General features: G+C 42.6%; 2 protein-coding genes across 3 annotated transcripts in view; one reads left to right on the top strand and one right to left on the bottom strand.

The window, feature by feature from the left end:
• Positions 1 to 7,856, top strand: part of RNF126 (ring finger protein 126) — a 78,631-nt gene extending 70,775 nt beyond the window's left edge. The window contains exon 10 of one of the 2 annotated variants that reach the window (XR_011321614.1): positions 3,122 to 3,256. Coding sequence is in view for 1 of the 2 variants with exons in the window: in XM_069767834.1 (XP_069623935.1) it covers positions 3,122 to 3,277 (156 nt within the window). In the remaining variant the exon portion in view is untranslated. Of the gene's footprint in view, positions 1 to 3,121 lie in introns of both variants that reach the window. The other variant, XM_069767834.1, reaches the window with a different exon arrangement.
• Positions 4,517 to 21,542, bottom strand: FGF22 (fibroblast growth factor 22). Its single transcript, XM_069766989.1, has 3 exons — positions 21,389 to 21,542; positions 18,162 to 18,265; positions 4,517 to 4,696 (listed from the first exon to the last, which is right to left on the bottom strand). Exons 1-3 carry the CDS (start codon positions 21,540 to 21,542, stop codon positions 4,517 to 4,519), a joined length of 438 nt encoding a protein of 145 aa, XP_069623090.1.
• Positions 21,543 to 25,801: the final 4,259 nt, after the last annotated feature.

The following is a 25,801-nucleotide window of genomic DNA, read 5'->3' as shown; positions in this document are numbered from 1 at the left end:
CATACAGAACGATCATAAATCTCAAAAAATTAAACAGTTTCCTAGAGATACAACATTTCAAAATGGCGACAATAAAATCTTGCGTGAGAATACTCTTTCCCTTGTGTTTCATGACTGTTATAGATTTACGAGACGCATATTACCATGTGCCCATCCACAGAGATTATCAAAAATATCTGACTGGCAGTGAATATCCAGGGGGAAGTAAAACACTTCCAATTCCGGGCTCTCCCCTTCGGGATAGCCGTCGCTCCTCGGGTATTCACGAAAATAATGTCAGAGGTAATGGCCCACATACGGGAACAGAATATCCTAATAGTTCCCTATCTGGACGACCTCCTCGTGGTAGGGAACTCATTTCAACATTGCGAACAACAATTGAATCTGGTCATGGGTTCACTGTCGAGTCTAGGGTGGCTGCTAAACATACCCAAGTCCAAGATGGTGCCATCCCAGGTACAGGAGTACTTAGGGATAGTCCTAGACTCGATCACGCAGAAATGCTATCTTCCTCAGGAGAGAGATGCAAAAAATGACACAGGCAGTGTTACAGCTGACGGTATCCCCAGTCACTACTCTGAGGAAATCAATGTCCCTGTTGGGCTCCATGACTGCCTGTATCCCGGCCGTACAGTGGGCACAATGTCATTCCCGGGATCTACAATGGGAGACTTTAGATTCAGGCATATCTGTGCACGGAAATTTAGACGGGCAGCTAAGTATATCACCAAACACGATACACTCCCTAGTATGGTGGGCAGACCCAGGGAATTTAACCAAAGGGGTTCCTTGGGCGCTACCGACAGAAAAGATTCTAACGACTGATGCAAGCCCCTGGGGTTGGGGAGCACATATAGACAATCAAGTGGCACAGGGGAATTGGAACAAAAGTCAAGAGCTAACTTCTTCCAACATGAAAGAACTGTTAGCAGTAAAACTGGCCCTAACACACTTTCTATATCTCCTCCATTCCCATCACGTAAAGGTATTTTCGGACAACCAAGTTGTGGTCGCATACCTAAACCACCAAGGGGGCACCAGGTGTCGAGCATTGATGGAGGTAACCCAATCCATCTTCCTCATAGCGGAACAGTCTAAAGTCCTTGACAGCTCTTCACTTAAAGGGCTCAGAAAACCAAACTGCAGACTTCCTGAGCAGAACATGCTTAAAGCAGGGGGAGTGGGAGCTAAACCAGTCGGTCTTCGATCAAATCGTGAATCTCTGGGGTTTACTAGAAATAGACCTATTCGCGAACAGTCAAAACCACAAAGTAAAAACATTCTGCTCAATCGATCCCCGGGGGAACCCTGTAGCTCTAGACGCACTGACAATTCCTTGGAACTATCATCTCGCCTATGCGTTCCCTCCAATGTCGCTCATCCCCTTAGTATTGAGGAAAATTCGGGAGGAGAGAGCTACAGTGATAGTAATAGCGCCATTTTGGCCCTGCAGAATATGGTTTTCTTGGCTAAGAAAAATGTCCATATCAAGTCCATGGGTTCTACCAGACACCCCGAACCTTTTGTCCCAGGGTCCGGTATTCCACCCCAATGTAAAGAATTTACACATGACAGCGTGGCTTTTGAAAGGAGTTTGCCAAGGGATAAAGGGTTCTCTCCCAACTTGGTGTCCACTCTATTACAGAGTAGAAAACCCGTAACCACTAGAATATATGGGAAAGTGTGGAAAAAATTTTTGTCGCTATCAGGTGCAGACCCGTCCGAGGAGATTCCAATAGGAAAAATCCTTGAGTTCTTACAGAAAGGTCTGGAAGGAGGGTTGGCTACAAGCACTCTAAAGGTTCCGGTGGCAGCCTTAGGAGCACTGTATAATTATGATTTGGCCAAAAATCGGTGGGTCATGCGATTTATTAAAGCCTCAAGTAGGTCCAGGCCTATTCCCCTCCACAATTCTACTCCATGGGATCTAAACCTTGTATTAAACGCTCTAACCAAACCTCCCTTTGAACCCCTGACAGAAGTTCCCTTAAAGGGAACCTGTCACCCCGTTTTTTGAGATTGAGATATAAATACTGTTAATTAGGGCCTGCGCTGTGCGTTACTATAGTGTATGTAGTGTACCCCGATTCCCCACCTATGCTGAGAAATAACTTACCAAAGTCGCCGTTTTCGCCTGTCAATCAGGCTGGTCAGGTCGGGAGGGCGTGTTCACAGCGCTGGTTCTTCCTCAGCTTTACGTTGGTGGCGTAGTGGTGTCCGCATGTTGAGGTGACTAATCCACTGTGGGCACGTGAACAAGCAGCGCGCGATCTGCGCTGTCATCCCTTTCGTCGGTGGGGGCGGCCATCTTCCTGGGGCCGCGCGTGCGCAGATCGAGTGCTCTGCTGCACGGGGCTTCAGGAAAATGGCCGCGGGATGCCGCGCGTGCGCATTGGAGATCGCGGCGGCCATTTTCCCAAAGCCGAGATGCAAACTCGAGTATATGAATACTAGATGGTGGCCCGATTCTAACGCATCGAGTATCTACTATATAATCATCTGATTTTGTCTGCTTGTCTGTAACGGAAATCCCGTGTCGCTGATTGGTCTCGCCAGCTTCCCGCAACTAATCAGCGACAGGCGCAGTCCAGCCACGAATTGGCAAGGGATTTGAACCACGCTTTGCTAATTGGTCGCACCCGGACGGCCGCAACCAATCAGCGACAGGCGCAGTCCGGCCGTGTATTGGCACGGGATTTGAACCATGTTTCGCTGATAATGTATATATTTTACCCGGAAAATCCTGTGTTTTCATTGCATTTTTCTTAACCCTTCATAAATAAACTACATACATATTCTAGAATACCCGATGCGTTAGAATCGGGCCACCATCTAGTATGTAATAAGCCATATTTGTATGTAAAAATGATAGAAAGCATGAGTTGACGGAATCCATTGCATTGTATTACATTTTCACAGATATTGTAACTGCTGCTCTACCAAAATTAAATTCTTTACACAATTCTTATGTTTTCTTGTTTCTGATCACATAATTGATTTATTTATTTATTTTTTAGAGTTTTGTAAATGGTGTCTATTTACATTTTATGTACATGAAGATATTTGCTAGGAGTGCATGGGTTTACCCACAACCTAACAAATCTTATTTTCTTTCCAACAGCATGATACATGCCCTGTATGTAGGAAAAGCCTGAGTGGTCAGAACACAGCCACCAATCCCCCGGGACTAACAGATCTGAATTTCTCGGCTTCCTCTGCTTCATCTTCATCCTCCACCTCCCCTACTGAGGAAAATAATTCTGCCAATAATTCCTGAGCACCAGAGATGGGGAGGGGGGAGCAGCTGCTGGACACCAGCTCCTTACACCACCCTCTCATCTGCTGCTTTCTTAACACTGCATATAGAGCCGAAGAGGGAACCCTGCCCATGAGTTCCCTGAACAGGACACCAAGACAGATGGGGATTAAGTCCAAGTGTCTCTCTCTCTCCTTCCCAAGTGGAACAGCTAAGAACCAAACTGTTAATCAATTTAATTTCCCCCTTCATAGTCTGGCATGGAAGAGACTGCGTGGGTGTGACTTTTGTTTTGTTTTTTTTGTCCAATGGGTTTGGGTTTCCTCTTTTAAAATATAGAGGTGTGATAACTCCTTTTTATCATTTTTATTTTTTACTGCTTTGAGGTTTTAAATCATTAAATTAAACAAGTTTGATTAATGGTGCTCTTGGCATGAGGAGTTACTGCACAATGTTTAAAGAAGTGCATTTTGTTTCCTACCTGTAGAAGTGAGGTGGCCGTGGTTCCAAAGGAAACTTGTGCTAAGATCGCCTACAGTTTGGGCCATAGGACAGTAATGATTTGTTCTACCATGCATATTTCATCATTCAATGTCCATTTTATTCCATTGTGAATCCATCTACAATCAAGTTTTTTGTGTTGCTTGTTCCTTCTAGGATAAAGGCAATCTATTTTTTTTTTTTTCAGTTTTACAGTATTTTGTATTTTATGTACAAATGTATTTATTTGTTTTTATCTTTGCTTAGTTTACAATGAGTGTACACTTGGATTGTGTTGGAAATTCACACAATCTCCTGTGCATTTCATTTTTCTTAAAATGATTACTTTGGGTGCCAACTAAGGAAAGATTTGACTGAAGGAGTCTTTAATGACTTGCAGAACAATCATATTGATAGCCTTACTGTTATGTGCACACTTTGCGGATTCCATTGCGGATTTTTTCGCAGCGGAATTCTAAAATCTGCAGTGAAAACCCATCGCGGTTTTTACTGTGGATTTATCGCGGTTTTTACTGCGGTTTCTTATGCGGATTTTCATCTGCATTTTCCTATTGGAGCAGGTGAAAATCCGCAGTAAAGAAGTGACATGCTGTGGAATGTAATCCGCTGCGTTTCCGAGCGTTTTTTTTCGCAGCCTGTGCACAGCGTTTTTTGTTTCCCATAGGTTTACATTGTACTGTAAACTCATGGGAAACTGCTGCGGATCCGCAGCGGTCAAATCCGCTGCGGATCCGCAGCAAAATCCGCAAAGTGTGAACATTAGCCTAAGAAATGTGTAGAATAATGTGAGACGGGTTCTGCTGGCCAGTTTTTAAGTACATTGCCTCTTAAATCCAGGTACATGAAATGTCCATTGTAACACCATATTAAAGAAGAGTAGGTATTATATCCATTTTCCTCAATTCGCTTGTGAAACTTGCAGTTGGGGCCATATTTGTTCTGTAAAATGAGAATGCAAAATATTGTTAGATATGTTTTTTATAGCTATACTTCAAGAATGTTACTCTATAATATTTAGGCAACATGCAGTATTACAAGTTAGTTTACACAACATGGTAACATTTCCTTCCCTTGTTTAGGCTGTGGACCTTCTGCAGATGTCAATGGCAATTAAGTCACCCTTTGCAAAAAAATCCACTGTGAGATCGCAAATTCTCTGCATGTCATTTCATGATGTGGATTTTGAATCTGCACCACTACTCAATTTTTGCTGCAGAATATGCATGATATTTTTTATCAACATATGCACAATGCTGGTCCAATAAGACACAGCCATTTTTTCTGTTTTGGACAGTTTTTACTACTACCTTATATAGTCATGTATAAGCCAAGTTTTTCAGCAAATTTTTCTTTGTGCTGAAAATGCCCCCCTCGGCTTATACATGAGACATTGTCCCAGAAAGATGGCGGAGGAGGGGGAGCAGCGGGTCACAGAGACAGGAGTCGGCAGCTGCGGCTAAAGCCTGTGCCCTCTGCTAGAGAGAAATGAATATTCACTGCACTGGCAGTGAATATTCATTTCTTATAGCTCACGGTTACACCCGCATGCTTCCAGCACACATCCTACGTACCTTCACTGCACGCCCTCGCTTCATCTTGTTCCTGCAGCTTTTCCGGCCGAGCGAGCACGTGTCTCCGCTCATTAAGGTAATGAATATTCCGAATGTACTGCGTGGGCTGCGCAATGTACTGCGTGGGCTGCGCAATGTACTGCGTGGGCTGCGCAATGTACTGCGTGGGCTGCGCAATGTACTGCGTGGGCTGCGCAATGTACTGCGTGGGCTGCGCAATGTACTGCGTGGGCTGCGCAATGTACTGCGTGGGCTGCGCAATGTACTGCGTGGGCTGCGCAATGTACTGCGTGGGCTGCGCAATGTACTGCGTGGGCTGTTGCACACTATGCATACAATATTCTAGAATACCCGATGCGTTGGAATCGGGCTACCATCTAGTTTCCTTAGTAAGTGGGGACATGTGATTGCCCGGCCAGAACAAGATGCAGGGAAGGTAAGTAGGATGTTCTTTTTTGTTTGTTTATTTTTTTATAGGAACCATGCGTACAAGGACTGGGAAAAGGAGCCAAGCATACAAGGATGGGGATGGGGAGCCATGCATACCAGGATAGGAATGAGGGGAACAATGCATACCCGGCTTATACTCAAGTCAATAAGTTTTCCCAGTTTTTCATGGCAAAATGAGGTGCCTCGGGTCGACTACTCGAGTATATACGGTATTTTATTCTCACTGTTCCCCTGAGTATTTTATATTTTATTTAATAAGCATTACTGTTTTAGAGATATGGGTCTGTTTATTTCTAATTTTGATGGGTTTGTTTTTCCAAGGGTGCATTGTTCATAGGGTAATAATGCAGACCAGACTAAAGTCATTGAATGCCCCAGACAATCTTAGGAGTAACACCCCGCCCCCTCCCCAGTAAAGACAATAAAAGTTAGCGCTATATGAAAAGGACTATGCCTCTGGAACTCTAGGAATGTGATGGATTAAAAAAAAAAATACTAGGTGGACTAGCAGTAATAAAATAAGAGCAAAAATTTTCCACTCTCTACCTGATTGGTGCTCTTTGAGGGTACACAGGGTTTAGGCACACGTAGATGGAACCTCTGTGGATTTTTCTGCACCTGTTTTGAGAAATCCGCAGGTAAAAAGCAGCGGATTTACCGCTGATTTTGTGCGGATTCCACCTGTGATTTTACACCTGTGGATTCCTATTATGAATCGACATGCTGCAGAATAAACAACGCTGCGTTTCCGCGCGTTGTTTTTTTTCCGCAGCATGTGCACTGCGGATTTTGTTTTCCAGGTTTACATGGTACTGTAAACTCGGGGAAAACATCTGCGAATCCGCAGCATCAAAAACTCTGTGGATCTGCAGCAAAATCTGCAATGTGTGCACATAGCCTTAAAGCCAAAGCTTTTCATGTGGTTTTGTCCTTTCACGGCCCACAGAACAATGTGCTGACAATTAGATCAAAGGTTTTCAGAATGAACAAATTAAAGTGATCCCCATGTCCAGCGATGCTGCTGCAGTGGTAATTGAGTCAGTTGCTGGCTCAGCCACTCGTGCTGCCTACAGTGGTAAAGAGCCTCTGATCTTGGTACAAGATACATTAGAATCTTCCCTAAAGAAAATGTAAGACCGCATACACACAGTAGTCTTATAGACACATTCTATTATTCCAGCAATCTGTAACACAACTCCCACAGCTTCTTAGGGGTCCATACTGTGGTTGCAGTTTTATTTGGAGGCACATGAGGAAAACTGGCATGCATCAGAAGACCTATTCCAAAATCTTTTTTTTTCTTTTTTTATTTAGGGGATAATATAGTGCCTCACAAAGGCACCATGCAGTGGTTCATAGTATCTGTGGGTAGTCAAATGAACCAGAAGGGATTGTGTGCTACTATGTGTTTCCCCAATCCATTGTTTTAAAGTGTAATATATTTTGATTAAAAAATGTATGAGACCATGGATCCCCAAATGTGATCTGAAAGGTGTCTTTACCTAAAGCAAAGCTCTGTGTAAACAGTGCACTTATATCCTCATGCACAGCGCCTTTTTAGTCTGTGTTTTGTGCTACAGACCTTTCCTAACTCACTACAGGACTTGGTTATTTTTGTTTGCCAGTGAAGAAGTAGCCTGGTCACTGCAAAGAGACTGTTTGATTGTTTCAGTGTGATGCTGTGGGATCAGAAGACTACAATGAACAAGTGCCCTCTGCAGACTGGCAATGTTGTTAAACAACAACTTTATTTTGGCAGGATTGGCTGACCACCTAGTGTGGATGGCGGTAACTTGATAATTGCGTCTGGCATTCATGTGAATGGGGGTGACAGAAGAGATGGCTTTCATCAGAATGTGGTATTGTGTGCGGACACGTGAAGATTTTCTAGTTCTCTTGTGCATCTCTGCAGCAAGAAAGTAAAGGAATGGTCCAGTATTGGCCTTTTCCCTTGTAAATATCTTCAGTATGCTGCATAAATTAAGAATGAAAAAAAACAAAACTGACTCTCTCAGGCCGGCACTGTTCGGAACCCTGTACACGGTGAACTTGAGACAAAAAAATGAAATGTTATATGAGCTCATCAGCATCGTCTTTTATTTTATTTTTTTTCATATATGTAATATACAGCTATCTAAGTTTGCTGCAGGAGGTCAAACCCTTTACTGTATCTTATTACAGAAGGCTATTGGTGTCCTGGGAGAACAGGATAAGCAATTTCTGAACCATTGGTCAGTAATATGATGCAATGATTTTCAGAAAATTGTCATTGCCTATGTCATATGTTACATGGGACTTGTATGTATATTAATTTTGCCAAGTCACAGCAGTCAGTTGACTTCATTTAGCTGAAACTCTGTGTCTTTTTCAGGATTGTTCTGCCTGGAAATCCTTTGAAAAAGCTCTAAACAAAATGAAAAAAAGAATGAATACATGCACTGCAACTTTAAGACCCCAAAAGCTGCAATCAAACGGGATTGCAGCATTCCGGGAGGAGGCAATGGGATGACAGCACCTTTGCCCTTGGGTTTGAGACCCAGCGGTGTGGCACAGAGCCCCAATCATTGCCTTGGTGACTTGATGTCATGATCAGCAGCTTAATCTGTCAGTGTAGAGCTGAGAATTTGCATAGCATAGGGATGCTACTACATCCCCATGATATACAAGCATTAAGCCCGCAAAAAGTAATGGTTAAAAAAAAAAAATGTATGTGTGTATATGTATATATATATTTTCACACTCTTAGGTCCATGTATATTTGTACAGAGACAGCATTTTTCTAATTTTGGTTATAGATGTTACCACAATGAATTTTAAACAAAACAATTCAAATGCAGTTGAAGTTCTGACTTTCAGCTTTCATTTGAAGGTATCCACATTAAAATTGGATGAAGGGTTTAGGAGTTTCAGCTCCTTAACCTGTGCCACCCTGTTTTTAAAGGGACCAAAATTAATTGGACAATTGACTCCAAGGCTATTTCATGGACAAGTGTGGGCAATCCCTTCGTTAGGTCATTCTCAATTAAGCAGATAAAAGGCCTGGAGTTGATTTGAGGTGTGGTGCTTGCATTTGGAAGGTTTTGCTGTGAAGTAAACATGCGGTCAAAGGAGCTCTCCATGCAGGTGAAACAAGCCATCCTTTAGCTGCGAAAACAGAAAAAACCCATCCGAGAAATTGCTACAATATTAGGAGTGGCAAAATCTACAGTTTGGTACATCCTGAGAAAGAAAGAAAGAAAGCACTGGTGAACTCATCAATGCAAAAAGACCTGGGTGCCCACGGAAGACAACAGTGGTGGATGATCGCAGAATAATCTCCATGGTGAAGAGAAACCCCTTCACAACAGCCAACCAAGTGAACAACACTCTATAGAAGTTAGGCATATCAATATTCAAATCTACCATAAAGAGAAGACTGCATGAAAGTAAATACAGAGGGTTCACTGCACGGTGCAAGTCACTCATAAGCATCAAGAAGAAAAAGGCTAGACTGGACTTTGCTAAAAAAAAAATCTAAAAAAGCCAGCACAGTTCTGGAATAACATTCTTTGGACAGATGAAACCAAGATCAACCTCTACCAGAATGATGGAAAGAGAAAAGTATGGCGAAGGCGTGGTACAGCTCATGATCCAAAGCATACCACATCATCTGTAAAACACGGCGGAGGCAGTGTGATTGCTTGGGTATGCATGGCTGCCAGTGGCACTGGGTCACTAGTGTTTATTGATGATGTGACACAGGACAGAAGCAGCCGAATGAATTCTGAGGTATTCAGAGCCATACTGTGTGCTCAGATCCAGCCAAATGCAGCAAAACTGATTGGTCGTCGTCTCATACTACAGATGGACAATGACCCAAAACATAAAGCTAAAGCAACCCAGGAGTTTATTAAAGCAAAGAAGTGGAATATTCTTGAATGGCCAAGTCAGTCACCTGATGTCAACCCAATTGAGCAGCGTTTCACTTGTTAAAGACTAAACTTCAGACAGGAAGGCCCACAAACAGCAACTGAAAACGACCGCAGTGAAGGCCTGACAGAGCATCAAAAAGGAGGAAACAGTGTCTGGTGATGTCCCTGAGTTCAAGACTTCAGGCAGTCATTGCCAACAAAGGGTTTTCAACCAAGTACTAGAAAAGAACATTTTATTTACAATTATTTAATCTGTCCAATTACTTTTTGTCTCTTTTTAAAACAGGGTGGCACATGTTAAGAAGCTGAAACTCCTAAACCCTTCATCCAATTTTAATGTGGATACCCTCAAATGAAAGCTGAAAGTCTGAACTTCAACTGCATCTGAATTGTTTTGTTTAAAATTCATTGTGGTAATGTCTATAACCAAAATTAGAAAAATGTCTGTCCAAATATATATGGACTTAACTGTATATGTATATATGACGTATGTGTGTATATATACCGTATATACTCGAGTATAAGCCGACCCGAGTACAAGCCGACCCCCCCTAATTTTGCCATAAAAAACTGGGAAAACTTATTGACTCAAGTATAAGCCTAGGGTGGAAATGCAGCAGCTACCGGTGAATTTCAATAATAAAAATAGATCATTATTTCCCCATAGCTGTGCCATATAGTGCTCTGCGCCGTTCATTATTGCCCTATAGCTCTGCCCCATATAGTGCTCTGCACCGTTCATTATTGCCCTATAGCTCTGCCCCATATAGTGCTCTGCACCGTTCATTATTGCCCTATAGCTGTGCCCCATATAGTGCTCTGCACCGTTCATTATTGCCCTATAGCTCTGCCCCATATATGCTCTTGCACCGTTCATTATTGCCCTATAGCTCTGCCCCATATAGTGCTCTGCACCGTTCATTATTGCCCTATAGCTCTGCCCCATATATGCTCTTGCACCGTTCATTATTGCCCTATAGCTCTGCACCGTTCATTATTGCCCTATAGCTGTGCCCCATATAGTGCTCTGCACCGTTCATTATTGCCCTATAGCTGTGCCCCATATAGTGCTCTGCACCGTTCATTATTTCCCCATAGCTGTGCCATATAGTGCTCTGCACCGTTCATTATTGCCCTATAGCTGTGCCCCATATAGTGCTCTGCGCCGTTCATTATTGCCCTATAGCTGTGCCCCATATAGTGCTCTGCGCCGTCCATTATTGCCCTATAGCTGTGCCCCATATAGTGCTCTGCACCGTTCATTATTGCCCTATAGCTCTGCCCCATATAGTGCTCTGCACCGTTCATATTGCCCCATAGAAAGCTCTGCCCCATATAGTGCTCTTGCACCGTTCATATTGCCCCATAGAAAGCTCTGCCCCATATAGTGCTCTTGCACCGTTCATATTGCCCCATAGAAAGCTCTGCCCCATATAGTGCTCTTGCACCGTTCATATTGCCCCATAGAAAGCTCTGCCATTGTCGCTGCTGCTGCTGCAGTAAAAAAAAAAAAACACATACTCACCTCTCTTGCTTGCAGCTCCCGGCGTCACGTTCCGGCGTCTCCGCTCTGACTGATCAGGCAGAGGGCGCCACGCACACTATATGCGTCATCGCGCCCTCTGACCTGAACAGTCAGAGCGCAGAGACGCCGGGAAGATGGAGCGGCGCCCGGCGGCTGGAACGCGGACAGGTGAATATTACATACTTACCTGGTCCTGGCGTCCGGCTCCTCCCGGACAGCTGTCTTCGGTGCCGCAGCTTCTTCCTCTATCAGCGGTCACCGTTACCGCTGATTAGAGAAATGAATAGGCGGCTCCACCCCTATGGGAGGTGGAGCCGCCTATTCATTTCTCTAATGAGCGGTCCCACGTGACCGCTGATAGAGGAAGAACTGCAGCACCGAAGACTGGGACGGCAGGGGGAGCGCCAGGATCGCTGGGACTAGGTAAGTATGCCTCCCCCTCACCCGCCGACCGTGACTCGAGTATAAGCCGCGAGGGGCACTTTCAGCCCAAAAATTTGGGCTGAAAATCTCGGCTTATACTCGTGTATATACGGTATATATTTGTGTGTATGTATGGATATGTGTATGTATATTACATACATTATGTATATGTGTATATATATATATATATATATATATATATATATATATATATATATATATATATATATATATATATATATATATATATAGGCCAAAAGTATTGACACCCCTGCAATTCTGTCAGATAATACTCATTTTCTTCCTGAAAATGATTGCAAACAAATTTGGTATTATTATCTTCATTTATTTTGTCTTAAATGAAAAAACACAAAAGTAATTGTCCTAAAGCCAAATTGGATAGAATTCCACACCAAACATAAAAAGGGGGTGGACAAAAGTATTGGCACTGTTCGAAAAATCATGTGATGCTTCTCTAATTTGTGTAATTAACAGCACCTGTAACTTACCTGTGGCACCTAACAGGTGTTGGCAATAGCAATCACCCTTGCAGCCAGTTGAGATGGATTAAAGTTGACTCAACCGCTGTCCTGTGTCCTGGCCATTACTGTGTATGTATATGTGTGTGTGTGTATGTATATATGTATGTGTGTGCGTGTGTGTGTATATATATATATATATATATATATATATATATATATATATATATATATATATATATATATATATATATATATATATATATATATATATATATATAAAAATGTTATTTATTTATTTTTCTAAAATAGAAAATAAAGGGAACACTAAAATACCACATCCTAGATATCTCTAAATGAAATATTCCGGTTTCAAATCTTTATTCATTGCATTGTGGAATGTGTTCAGAACAATAAAACATAACCTTTATCAATGTAAATCAAAATGAAGAATATCTCATGGAGGTCTGGATTTGGAATGATACTCAAAATCAAAGTGGAAAATTTTAATTACAGGCTGATCCAACTTCAGTGGAAATGTCTCATGACAAGGAAAAGTTGCTCAGTATTGTGTGTAGCCTCCATGTGCCTGTATGACCTCCCTACTGTACAACGCCTGAGCATGCTCCTGATGAGCTGGCGGATGGTCTCCTGAGGGATCTCCTCCCAGACCAGGACTAAGGCATCCTCCAACTCATGGACAGTCTGTAGTGAAACGTGACGTTGGTGGATGGAGTGAGGCATGATGTCCCAGATGTGCTCAATCGGATTCAGGTCTGGGAAACGGGCGGGCCAGTCCATAGCTTCAATGCCTTCATCTTGCAGGAACTACTGACACACTCCAGCCACATGAGGTCTGGCATTGTCCTGCATTAGGAGGAACCCAGGACCAACCGCACCAGCATATGGTCTCACAAGGGGTCTGAGGATCTCATCTCTGTACAGAACGGCAGTCAGGCTACCTCTGGCGAGCACATGGAGGGCTGTGCGGCCCTCCAAAGAAATGCCACCCCACACCATTACTGACCCACTGCCAAACTGGTCATACTGAAGGATGTTGCAGGCAGCAGATCGCTCTCCACGGCATTTCCAGACTCATGTCTGTCACGTGCTCAGTGTGAACCTGTTCTCATCTGTGAAGAGCACAGGACGCCAGTGGCGAATTTGCCAATCCTGGTGTTCGGTGGCAGATGCCAAGCGTCCTGTATGGTGTTGGGCTGTGAGCACAACCCCCATCTGTGGATGTCAGGCACTCAGACCATCCTTATGGAGTTGGTTTCTAAGAGTTTGTGCAGACGCATGCACATTTGTGGCCTGCTGGAGGTCATTTTGCGGGGCTCTGGCAGTGCTCCTTGCACAAAGGCGGAGGTAGCCGTCCTGCTGCTGGGTTGTTGCTCTTCTGTGGTCCCCTCCACATCTCCTGGTGTACTGGCCTGTATCCTGGTAGCGCCTCCTAGCTCTGGACACTACGCTAACAGACACCGCAAACCACCTTGCCACAGCTTGCACTGATGTGCCATCCTGGATGAGCTGCACTACCTGAGCCACTTGTGTGGGTTGTAGAGTCCATCTCGTGCTAACACGAGTGTGAAGGCACAACCCACATTCAAAAGTGACCAAAACATCAGCCATAAAACATTGGTACTGAGGAGTGGTCTGTGGTCCCCACCTGCAGAACCACTCTTTTATTGAGTGTGTCTTGATAATTGCCAATAATCTCCACCTGTTGTCTATTCCATTTGCAAAAAAGCATATGAAATTGACGGTCTATCAGTGTTGCTTCCTAAGTGGACAGTTTGACTTAACTTGGAGTTACATGCTGCTTGTTCCCTTTATTTTTTTGAGCTGTGTATGTGTATATATGTGTTTTATATACTCACACAGTATAAAAATTTAAAATTGTAAGAATATTTAAAAAAAAAAATCAAGATATTGTACCCACAAATAAATATTTGTATGAAAAAAATGAACAAACGTACTTATTTGGGATTGCAGTGTCCAGAACAACCTGACCTATAAAATTGTCCCCCTAGTTAACCCTGTTGGGCTGGGTTCACATTGCGTTGAACCCGTCCGTTAGACGGACTACGTTACACCGTGGCATAACATGGTGTAAAGCAGTCCGTCTAACGGCGCCACTGAATCCAATGTCGGACGCATGTGCCGTCATTTAGTGACGGACCCTGAGACGCGGGCTGCAGCGTTTCCGGGTCCGTCACCGCTAGCGCAGATAGAGCTAGCAGATGCTCTATCTGCGCTAGCGCGCTGCCATGCCGGCACTTGCGTTATAGCAGCCCGTTTAACGTATGTGTTGAATGGGCTGCTGTAAACGCAATGTGAACACGGCCTTAGTGAGCACAATAAAAAAACATTGATTTATAACCATACTGCTGAAAAAAAGTGGAATAAAACGCGATCAAAAAGGCTATAAATAAACATGATACTGCCGAAAACGTGATCTTCTCCCTCAAAAAAAAAGCCACCATACAGCTTCATCAGTGGAAAAGTATAGAAGTTACAGCTCTCAGAATAGAGATGCAAAAAAAATGTTTTTTCTATAAAATAGTTTGTGGGAAAAAAAAAAAAATCTAATTCTGAATTGCGGTTTTTGTTCATTCAGACTCCCAAAAATCGGAATAGAAAGCGATCAAAAAATGTCATGTGTCTGAAAATAGTACCAATAAAAACTCGTCCCGCAAAAAACAAGCCCTCACATAACTCTGTAGGCCAAAATATGAAAAAATTATATCTCTAAAATGCTGATGCAAAAACTATTTTTTTTTTGCAATAAAAAGCGTCTTTTAGTGTGTGACAGCAGCCAAACCTAAAAACCCGCTATAAATCTGGTATCGCTGTAATCGCATTGACCTGAAGAATGTTGCCTAATCACTTATACTGCACGAGGAACGGTGAAAAAAATAAATAAAAACAATTCTTTAATGTTTTTTTCATTCTGCGTCCCAAAGATCGCAGTAAGGCTCTTGGTGCACATTTATCCTGTGCAGAGTGCTTATACCAGGGTTTCCATATAAATGTTTGAAATATGTGATTCCGATGGAACATTCCCTATAATGAGGCAGATGGAGGCACTGTGGACGTCATCTGACCTGTGATCGGGTGGTGTCCATCTTTTTAGGATTGCATAAAAGTGCCGTCTGCCACAGTTTTGTGCACTTCTGAAAAGGACGCTGAACAGAGGCCAGACGGAGTCCAAAGTAACTGCTGCCTCATTTAATGAATGGATCCCTCGGGGGGAGGTTTCATCTGAATCACGTCACTTAGATATAGAAGGAGACCCCAAAGTAAGTGGTCAGCGTAGAACGTCTGATAAATGTGATCCCAATCATTAAGTAAAATGTTCCCAATAAAAGCTTCAACTCCATGCACAAAAGACAACGTACTGGTCACTACAGCGTACTGATCCCAACAACGGCAGTTTGCAACATTCAGTCGGCAACATTCATTGCTGCTTGTGTCCGGAAAATACCCATGGAGTCAAAATCGTCACTACACCTGTAGATATATTCCCAATGGGGTATAATTTCCAAAAGGAGGTCATTTGGGGGGGGGGATTCTGCTCTTCTAGCAATTAGGGGCTCTTTTATATGGAGTCCACAAATTGTTCTAGGAAAATCTGTGCTCTAGGAGGAAAATACCTCTCTGTTCCTCCCGAGTCTCTCCGTATTGCCACTTTCAGTACAAATTGTGGAACAAATTTTGGTGCCATTTTTACCCACTTGTGTGAAAATGTGGAGAAAATGCGATTTTATTATATTCATAGCTTAACATTATAAATGTCTGTGAAGCACCTCAGGGTTCAATGTGCTCGTCAAACATCTAGATCAGTTCTCTGAGGGGTCTAATGTCCAAAATTGTGTCGTTTGTGGGGGATTTTCATAGTTGAGGCACATCAGAGGCTGTCAAACGCAGACAGCGGCATTTAACTACCGCTTCTGGCCGGGCGGCCGGAGATGATCGCATCGCTGACCCCCGTCACATGATCGGAGGTCGGCGATGCTTGTACCTTGTAACAATAGAGGTCCTTGAGACCTCTATGGTTACTGATCACTGGTAGCTGTGAGCGCAACCCTGTGGTCGGTGCTCCCAGCACACCTGCAATTCTGCTACATAGCAGCGAACATCAGATCGCTGCTATGTAGCAGAGGTGATCGTGTTGTGCCAGCCTCTAGCCTCCCATGGAGGCTATTGAAGCATGGCAAAAGTTAAAAAAAAAAAAAAAAATGTGAAAAAAAAAAAATATATATATAAAAGTTTAAATCACCCCCCTTTCGCCCCATTCAAAATAAATCAATAAAAAAAAAATCGAACCTACACATATTTGGTATTGCCACGTTCAGAATCGCCCGATCAATAAAAAAAAAGCATTAACCTGATCGCTAAACAGCGTAGCGAGAATAAAATTCGAAACGCCAGAATTACGTTTTTTTGGTCACCACGACATTGAATTAAAATGCAATAACGGGTGATCAAAAGAACGTATCTGAACCAAAATGCTATCACTAAAAACGCCAGCTCGGCACGCAAAAAATAAGCCCTCACCCGACCCCAGATCACGAAAAATGGAGTCGCTACGAGTATCGGAAAATGGCACAATTATATATATATATATATATATATATATATATATATATATATATATATATATATATATATATATATATATATATATATATATATATATATATATATATATATATATATATATATATATATAATTTATTTTTTTTTTTTTTTTTTAAGCAAAGTTTGGAAATTTTTTTCACCACTTAGATAAAAAAATAACCTAGTCATGTTAGGTGTCTATGAACTCGTAATGACCTGAATCATAATGTCAGGTCAGTTTAGCATTTAGTGAACCTAGCAAAAAAGGCAAGCAAAAAACAAATGTGAGATTGCACTTTTTTTGCAATTTCACTGCACTTGGAATTTTTTTCCCGTTTTCTAGTACATGACATGGTAAAACCAATGATGTCGTTCAAAAGTACAACTCGTCCTGCAAAAAATAAGCCCTCACATGGCCAAATTGATGGAAAAATAAAAAAGTTATGGCTCTGGGAAGGAGGGGAGCGAAAAACGAACACGGAAAAACGGAAAATCCCAAGGTCATGAAGGGGTTAAAAAAATGGTTTTTGTAAATTTTGTTGGAAAAATGAAAAATCATTGGTCAAATTGTAACCCTTATAACTTCCTAACCCAAAAAAAATTTGGTTCCAAAATTGTGCCGATGTTAAGTAAACATGTGGGAAATGTTATTTATTAACTATTTTGTGTGACATATCTGTAATTTAAGGTCATGAAAATTCAAATTTTGAAAATAGCAAAAGTTTCGCTAAATTTTCAGTTTTTTTTCACAAATTGTATCACTATCGTGAAGTAAAATAGGTCACGGAAAAACATTCTCAGAATCACTGGGATGCATTGAAGCGTTCCATAGTTATTACCTCATAAAGGGACAGTGGTCAGAATTATAAAAATTGGCCCGGTCATTAATGTGCAAACCACCTTCGGGAGTAAAGGCGTTAATAATATTGTACTGTCTATTAGTTTGTCTGTAATCTCAAATATATATTTACTTTCTGTGCCCTTTTTCCCCTCTTTCTTCAAATTAAGGAAGGAAACCTGACACTTCTATCCACCACCCACCAATCAGAATAGAAACAGTTCTGGTGCTCATGTAAAGTTACCCCAATATTATTTAGTATGTGTGCTAGTGAAATGGGTTACCAAGACTGGATACATGTGAAATGTGCATACTGGTTGGCTGCCACCAAATTCTATTGCTCATATACTGTAATATTCTCTACATTCCTAGGATACTTGAATAAGCTACAGGTGTTGCTCTGTATTTTTGAAAGTATTCTTTAGTGGAATGTATGAACTTTATTAACTGGTTAAACTTGTTTAATTAAACGTGTTTAATTCAATTGTATCAAACTATCCTTTTGTTTTCAAAATCACTTGTACTTTTATCGTTCCCGATAATGCGTACTCTTACTATGTGAACTAGTGAATAGATATACGTACAGCACCATATACTTTTCCCTTTCTATCCATGGCAATGTATAGTCCAGTTCCAGCTGAAAGTATTGCAACTACACCAACATTCAGAGAGTAAACTTGAAATATACCTAATGGGGAAAAAAACAAGTTTTATTTTGAAAGATGTAAATGCAATGATACTATTTTTTTATTTTTTTTTCTACAAAGCCTTCTCATTTCAGGGGCTCAAAAGCAATTGGACAAATTAACTTTATCATCAAAATGTTCATTTTTAATACTCTGTAGAGAATTATTTGCAGACAATGACTGCCTGAAGTCAGGAAGCCATCAACATCCCAAACACTGGGTTTCATCCTTTGTGATGCTTTGCCAGGCCTTTACTGCAGCTGACTTCAGTTGTTGCATGTTTATAGGTCTTTCTGCCTTCAGCTTTGTCAGAAGCATGTGACATGCTGCTTGATGGGGTTGAATTGTGGTGATTGACTCTGTCATTGAAGAATATTTCACATCTTTTTGTCTTTAAAAAAAAAAAAAAAAAACTAAACCTCCTGGGCTGCTTTCAATTTGTTTTTAGGTCATTGGACGGTCCTTCACAGTACAGCTAGACAATCAACTTGTACCACCCTGTACACTTAAAAACTAATCTGGCTGCTTCTGTCACAACATCAATAAACACTGTTGACCCAGTACCATTGGAAGCCATGCATGCTCCTGCCATCTCACTGCCTCCACCATGTCTTACAAGAGGATGTGATGTGATTTGGATCATGAGCGGCTCAAAGCCTTCTTCATGTATACTTAATTTTGTGAGAAGTGTGTGTGTGTGTGTGACAAAATAATGGAAACACCTAACGTTTTGGCATAATAATCTTTGAAAATGTGATAAACATGCAAACCGTGACATATGGTAATGTTTTGTAGTTGATTATTTGTGTTATGTGATGTGTATGTAAATTAACTGTTTGTTTTGCATAATTGTAAGAACATTGATGAGAACCTGATACCAATGGCAGACCTCTCGGATTTTCAAAGAGGCCAAATTGTTGGTGCTCATATGGCAGGCGGTAGTGTAACAGAAAGTGCCTGAATGCTTGGCGTGTCAAGAGGTACTGTCTCCAAAGTGATGACTGTGTTTGAAAGAGAAGGAAAAACGTCCACAGAAAAACACAGGTCCAGCCGAAAGTCAATGTTGACAGAGAGACCGTCGGACTCTAAAGTGAATTGAGAGAGGATCGCAAGACCACGTCTCCGAAAATCACTGCTGAGCTCAATGAACACCTACAGAACCCAGTTTCCACGAAAACGGTTCGTCAGGAGCTGCACAAATCTGGATTCCACAGAAGAGCTGCAATTAGAAAACCGCTGCTCTCAATGACAAATGTTTCCAAGCGTTTAGAGTGGTGTAGAAACCTCCAAAATTGGTCCCTCGAGCAGTGAAAACGTGATATTCTCAGACGAATCATTGTTTACCCAATTTCCAACCTCCGGCCGAGTGCACGTTTGGAGTCAGCCGAAAGAAGCATTCCATGGAGACTGCCTTCTCCCAACCGTAAAACATGGCGGAGGTTCTGGGGTGCTATTTCGTGGAGATCTGCCGGGCCAATGATATCCCTTCATGGAAGAATTAACAGCTGAGATTATTTAGGCATTTTGGGCGACCAAGCGCATCCAATGGTTCAAGCACTGATCCCGGAGGGGAACGCCATCTTTCAGGATGATAATGCACCAATTCATACAGCTAGAATTGTTAAAGCATGGCACGAGGAACATTCTAATGAAGTTGAGAATCTCATCTGGCCCCCACAATCCCCAGGCCTCAACATTGATTTCCGCCGCCATCATCGCTCTAAGAACTGGAGGGTGTTTTAACTGCAGAATGGGCTAAAATTCCTTTGGAAACAATTCATACCTTGTATGAATCCATACCTTGGAGAATTGAGGCTGTAATCGCCGCAAAAGGTGGACCTATACCATATTAAACTAACTTTTGTTGATGTTTCCATTATTTTGTCTAACGTGTGTGTGTGTGTGTGTATGTTATGTATGTATGTATATGCTAAAAAATTGCATACCCCAGCAGAATTTTTGCTGTTTTGGCCTTTTTTTCAGAGAATACGAAAATGATAACACCAAAACTTCTCCACTCATGGCTAGTGGTTGGGTGAAGCCATTTATTGTCATACTATTGTGTTTTCTCTCTATAATTCATAATGGCAACGCAAAACATCCAAATGATCCTGATCAGACGTTCACAAACCCAGGTGATTTTGGCCTTATAACATGCACAGAAGTTGACACAAATGGGTTTGAATGGCTACTAAGGCTAGGATGACACATGCGAGAAACTCACACGAGTCTCGCATCTCAATACATGCCACTGCCATCGGGACCGGAGCGTGCGGCTGCATGTACTGTATTTCTATGCAGCTGAACACTCCACTCCAAGTGCTTGATATTGAGACGCAAGACACGTGCAAGTTTCTCGCACCTGTGATCCCAGCCTAAAGGGAACATTATCACCTGTGATTTATTTGATTGTAATCAGTGTGTGCATAAAAAGCTGAGTGAGTTTTTGGGATCCAGACAGACTCAACCAGCCACTGATGTTTCTGGATGGGGAGTTAGTCATGGGAAAAACAAAAGAATGGTCAATGGATCTAACTGAAAAGGTAGTTTAACTGTATAAAAGAGAAAAAGGATACAAAAAGTAGGCAAACAGTTTGGATTTTAAAATCATTTTTCAAGCTGGTGTTATAAAGTATTCTAATTTACTAAGATAATGACTTTTGGGTTTTAATTGGCTGTAACTCATAATCATCAACATTAACTGAAATAAACAATTGAAGTAGATCACTCTGTTTGTAATGACTCTCTATAATATGGGTTTCACTTGGGGTTAAAGAACTGAAATTAACTTTTTGATATTCTAATTTTGTGAGAATAATGAACTCTGTCTTCTTACTACTTTTTGGTAAATTCTACTTTGGCCGTTCTATTTTAAGGCTGATTAACGGTTTACACCTTGTAGTGAACCCTCTATTTGCTCTCATGAAGTCTTCTCTTAATAGTAGACTTGAGTGTTCTTCATTTGGGTGGATGTTATGTCTTTCCCCTTCTCCTGTGAAAGAACCACCTGAGATGGTATCCACTCAAGGACAGGAATCCTACAGAATAAAAGGGTGTTACCTCTCCTCTGCATCAGTTTGGTTTCCAGTCCTTGTGGGAACCTAAGAGAGTGGTTCTTTACTTACCCAGGATCTGGAGGTAAAACCGTCCAGAAGGTGGATGTGACACCATGTAGGCAGAGACCTCTTGGGGCAAAGTCTTGGGTCGACATGAGGTCCCAGGACTGTGCATGCTGGGGGTTTCAGGAGCGTGCTGGGACTCTTGCAGGTCTCCGCACATGTATGGTACGCTGGTGAGATGCTGGCACACCCTGGCAACAAGTGCACCAGAAAGCGAGGCCGCTCGGGTCTGTGCACACATGAGATGTGGGAAACATATTTGGCATGTCCCTGTGACGTAGCACGCTGGAAGCTACAGCGGCCATCCGAGTTTGTGTGTGCATGAGGTTGGCTGAGGCTCCCTGCCCACAGTACGCCAGATTCAAAGGCCAGAGGTATAGGGCTGGATGGAGGTGGCCTTTGCCATCCTGGTACAAAGGGGATGTGCCAAGGGTTATGGTGGAATTTCTGCAGCAGTCCTGAACATGGATGTGCAGCAGCTGCCATTACAGCATCGCCAACAGCGCCATCACCATGGACGCAGTAGTGGCAGTCGGGCAAGCAGCAGGATCATTCTGAAGAGCAAGGCGGGTCACGAGCCCACCTACAAGGGAAAATGTTCGCCTGGAACATTAAATGGGTCCCTCCTTTCTCTCTGTAATTTTTTTTTTTTTTATACTAAAGAAAGGCCCCTGAAACATAGCTCCAAGCAGAATAATAGTGTGCAGGGGAAGGGGAAAATCTTTTTGACCAGAATCTGGATGATATCCTAGATAAAGCAGCGGATAAGAAGGGCTTTCCCAATGTGTCTCTTGCTTAATACACGAGTTCCTTTACTGTGTGCTCAGATCCAGCCAAATGCAGCCAAACTGATTGGTCGTCGTTTCATACTACAGATGGACAATGACCCAAAACATAAAGCCAAAGCAACCCAGGAGTTTATTAAAACAAATAATTGCAATATTCTTGAATGGCCAAATCAGTCACCTGATCTTAACCCAATTGAGCATGCATTTCACTTGTTAAAGACTAAACTTCCTACAGAAAGGCCCACAAACAAACAGCAACTGAAAACCACCGCAGTGAAGGCCTGCCAGAGCATCAAAAAGGAGGAAACATAGCGTCTGGTGATGTCCATGAGTTCAAGACTTCAGGCAGTCATTGCCAACAAAGGGTTTTCAACCAAGTACTAGAACATTTTATTTAAAATTATTTAAATTGTTCAATTACTTTTGGTCCCTTTAAAAACAGGGTGGCACATGTTAAGGAGCTGAAACTCCTAAACCCTTCATCCAATTTTATTGTGGATACCCTCAATTGAAAGCTGAAAGTCTGAACTTCAACTGCATCTGAATTGTTTTGATTAAAATTCATTGTGGTAATGTCTATTACTAAAATTAGAAAAATGTTGTCTCTGTCCAAATATATATGGACTTAATGTTTCTCAGGCGTTAAACCGATCATTATAGAGTTAATACCATACTGTCATGAGTTAATCCCCTATACAATGACACATGTAAAATAGACCAAAATTGTTATAAGGTTTGTCTCTCTGGATTAACCAAAATAACATGTCCATAAGCTCAATAGCATGATTATGCTCAAATAGTAATTACACCCCTGTTATATATCAAAATAATGCAGGAAATAAAGCAATCCATAAGTTGACAGTGATCAGAAAGATAAAGTTAGATGATGTACTCATCCGATCAGTTGCCCATCCGATCAGTTGCCCATCCCGACGTGTTTCCCCCCAGGATAGTAAGCCAGGTTTCATCAGGGGAAAGAAAAATGCTTCTCCCAGCAAGAGGTAGCTACAATGAGCCACATCTCGTCATGACCGCTCGCAATACAGGGTAACCCTGGCAGTCCCGTGGGCCCAGATTCACTCTAAGGGCTCGTTTCCATTTGCGAGAAACACGTCCGTGTCTCGCATGTGAAAACCAAGCTCTGGCGCCGGCACTCCAGAGCGGAGCGTGCGGCCGCATAGCAACAAATGGAGCTGCACGCTCTGCTCCAAAGTGCTGGCGCCAGAGCTTGGTTTTCACATGCGAGTCACGGATGTGTTTCTCGCAAATGAAAAAGAGCCCTAAGACTTTACAACAGGATGTCCTAGATGGAGAAAGAAGACTTGGAGGTTGTCTAAAAAGTTGTGCTTTCCTGAAGAGCAATCACTCCATAGCTTGGTGGCTGGACTGTGGAATCTATCGCAGGGAATTCTGTGGTCCTACCAGAGTAACAGACGTGATCATGACGGATGCAAGCGCAGAAGGATGGGGAGCACATCTTGGAGATCGCATAGTCCAGGGTGTCTGGTCAGAGACAGAAGTCAGCCATTCCTCAAACATGAAAGAGCCACTGGTGGTAAAAAGTGCAGTAGTAGAATTCCTTCCCCATCTAGAGGGGCACCATATTTGAGTAATGTCAGACAATCGGACAACAGTTGCCTATATCAACCATTAGGGGGCACAAGATTCTGGGCCCTGATGCTACTATCGGAGTCAATTCTCCTGGTCATGGAAAAACATCAATTGAGACTAACCGCACTGCGTATAAAAGGGAAGCAGAATGAAGAAGCTGATTTTTCTCAGCCAGGGGAGTGGGAACTGGGAATACCCTAAAGCAGGGGGAGTGGGAACTGGATTCACTAGTTTTTCAGCAGATTGTGGATTGATGACACCGCGGAGGGGAAAAAATCTGAAGGACAGTTTGGTGAGAAGCCACTATGTAGCGAAAAATAAAAAATTTTTTGATGTGGGCAGTCCAAGACAGAGATATTTTCCCTGTGGTTCGTGCGTCGCATGTCCGAACATTCTCAGATGTGGGACCTTTAAGACCTCAGATCGGAGCAGGGAATTTAAAATACGAGAATTTATCTCATGTAACACAACATTTGAAGTATATTATGCTACCTGTCCCTGCTCCCTGATCTATATCGGTCTCACGTCTAGAGAATTGAAAGTTCGGACACGCGAACACGTAAGAGACATCTTGACTGCTAAGGAAGTGGTAGCTCCGTCGGGTCTGAAGACTATACCAAGGCACTTTCGGATGTTCCACGGATCAGATCCCAGGGGTCTAAAAGTAAGAGGTATTTATAACATCAGTCCTTGGGCCCCTGCTCTTCTCCATTTACACCTTTGGCCTGGGACAGCTCATAGAATCTCATGGCTTTCAGTATCACCTCTATGCTGATGACACACAGATCTACATCTCTGGACCAGATATCACCTCCCTACTAACCAGAATCCCTCAATGTCTGTCCACTATTTCATCCTTCTTCTCCGCTAGATTTCTGAAACTTAACATGGACAAAGCAGAATTCATCATCTTTCCCCCATCTCACGCGACCCCCCCAACGAACCTATCCATTACAGTAAATGGCTGCCCACTCTCCCCAGTCCCCACAAGCTCGCTGCCTCGGGGTAATCCTTGACGCTGATCTCTCCTTCAAACCACATATCCAAGCCCTTTCCACTTCCTGCCGACTTCAACTCAAAAATATTTCACAAATCTGTTCATTCCTCAACCATGAATCTGCAAAAACCCTAGTCCATGCCCTCATCTCTCGCCTTGACTACTGCAACCTCCTGCTCTGTGGCCTCCCCTCTAACACTCTCGCACCCCTCCAATCTATTCTAAACTCTGCTGCCCGACTAATCCACCTGTCCGCCCGCTATTCCCCGGCCTCTCCCCTCTGTCAATCCCTTCATTGGCTCCCCATTGCCCAGAGACTCCACTGCAAAACCCTAACCATGACGTACAAAGCCATCCACAACCTGTCTCCTCCATACATCTGTGACCTCGTCTCCCGGTACTTACCTACATGCAACCTTCGATCCTCACAAGATCTCATTCTCTACTCCCCTCTTATCTCCTCTTCCCACAATCATATACAAGATTTCTCTCGCGTATCACCCCTACTCTGGAACCCTCTACCACAACACATCAGACTCTCGCCTACCATTGAAACCTTCAAAAAGAACCTGAAGACCCACCTCTTTCGACAAGCCTACAACCTGCAGTAACCACCGATCGACCAAACCGCTGCATGACCAGCTCTATCCTCACCTACTGTATTCCCACCCATCCCTTGTAGATTGTGAGCCTTCGCGGGCAGGGTCCTCACTCCTTCTGTACCAGTTATGACTTGTATTGTTTAAGATTATTGTACTTGTTTTTATTATGTATACCCCTCCTCACATGTAAAGCGCCATGTAATAAATGGCGCTATAACAATAAATAATAATAATAAGATACATGGAGGGATCAGAGGTGGCAATATGGCTAAAACACTTGCACAATGTGAGTGCAAGTGGATTGTCACCCTTGACACCCTCGTCCCCAAGGGACTGAATGAGCAGTTGAGCTTCGCTCCTTTTTTGTGATGTATTCTATTTTATAATTCGACTCTCTTCACCCTGCTCCGCCTTTTTGGCA

Source organism: Ranitomeya imitator, chromosome 1 (assembly GCF_032444005.1).
Source record: "Ranitomeya imitator isolate aRanImi1 chromosome 1, aRanImi1.pri, whole genome shotgun sequence".
Taxonomy (NCBI): domain Eukaryota; kingdom Metazoa; phylum Chordata; class Amphibia; order Anura; family Dendrobatidae; genus Ranitomeya; species Ranitomeya imitator.
The sequence above is the reverse complement of the archived record's forward strand: the minus strand, read 5'-3'. Positions and strand labels throughout refer to the sequence as shown.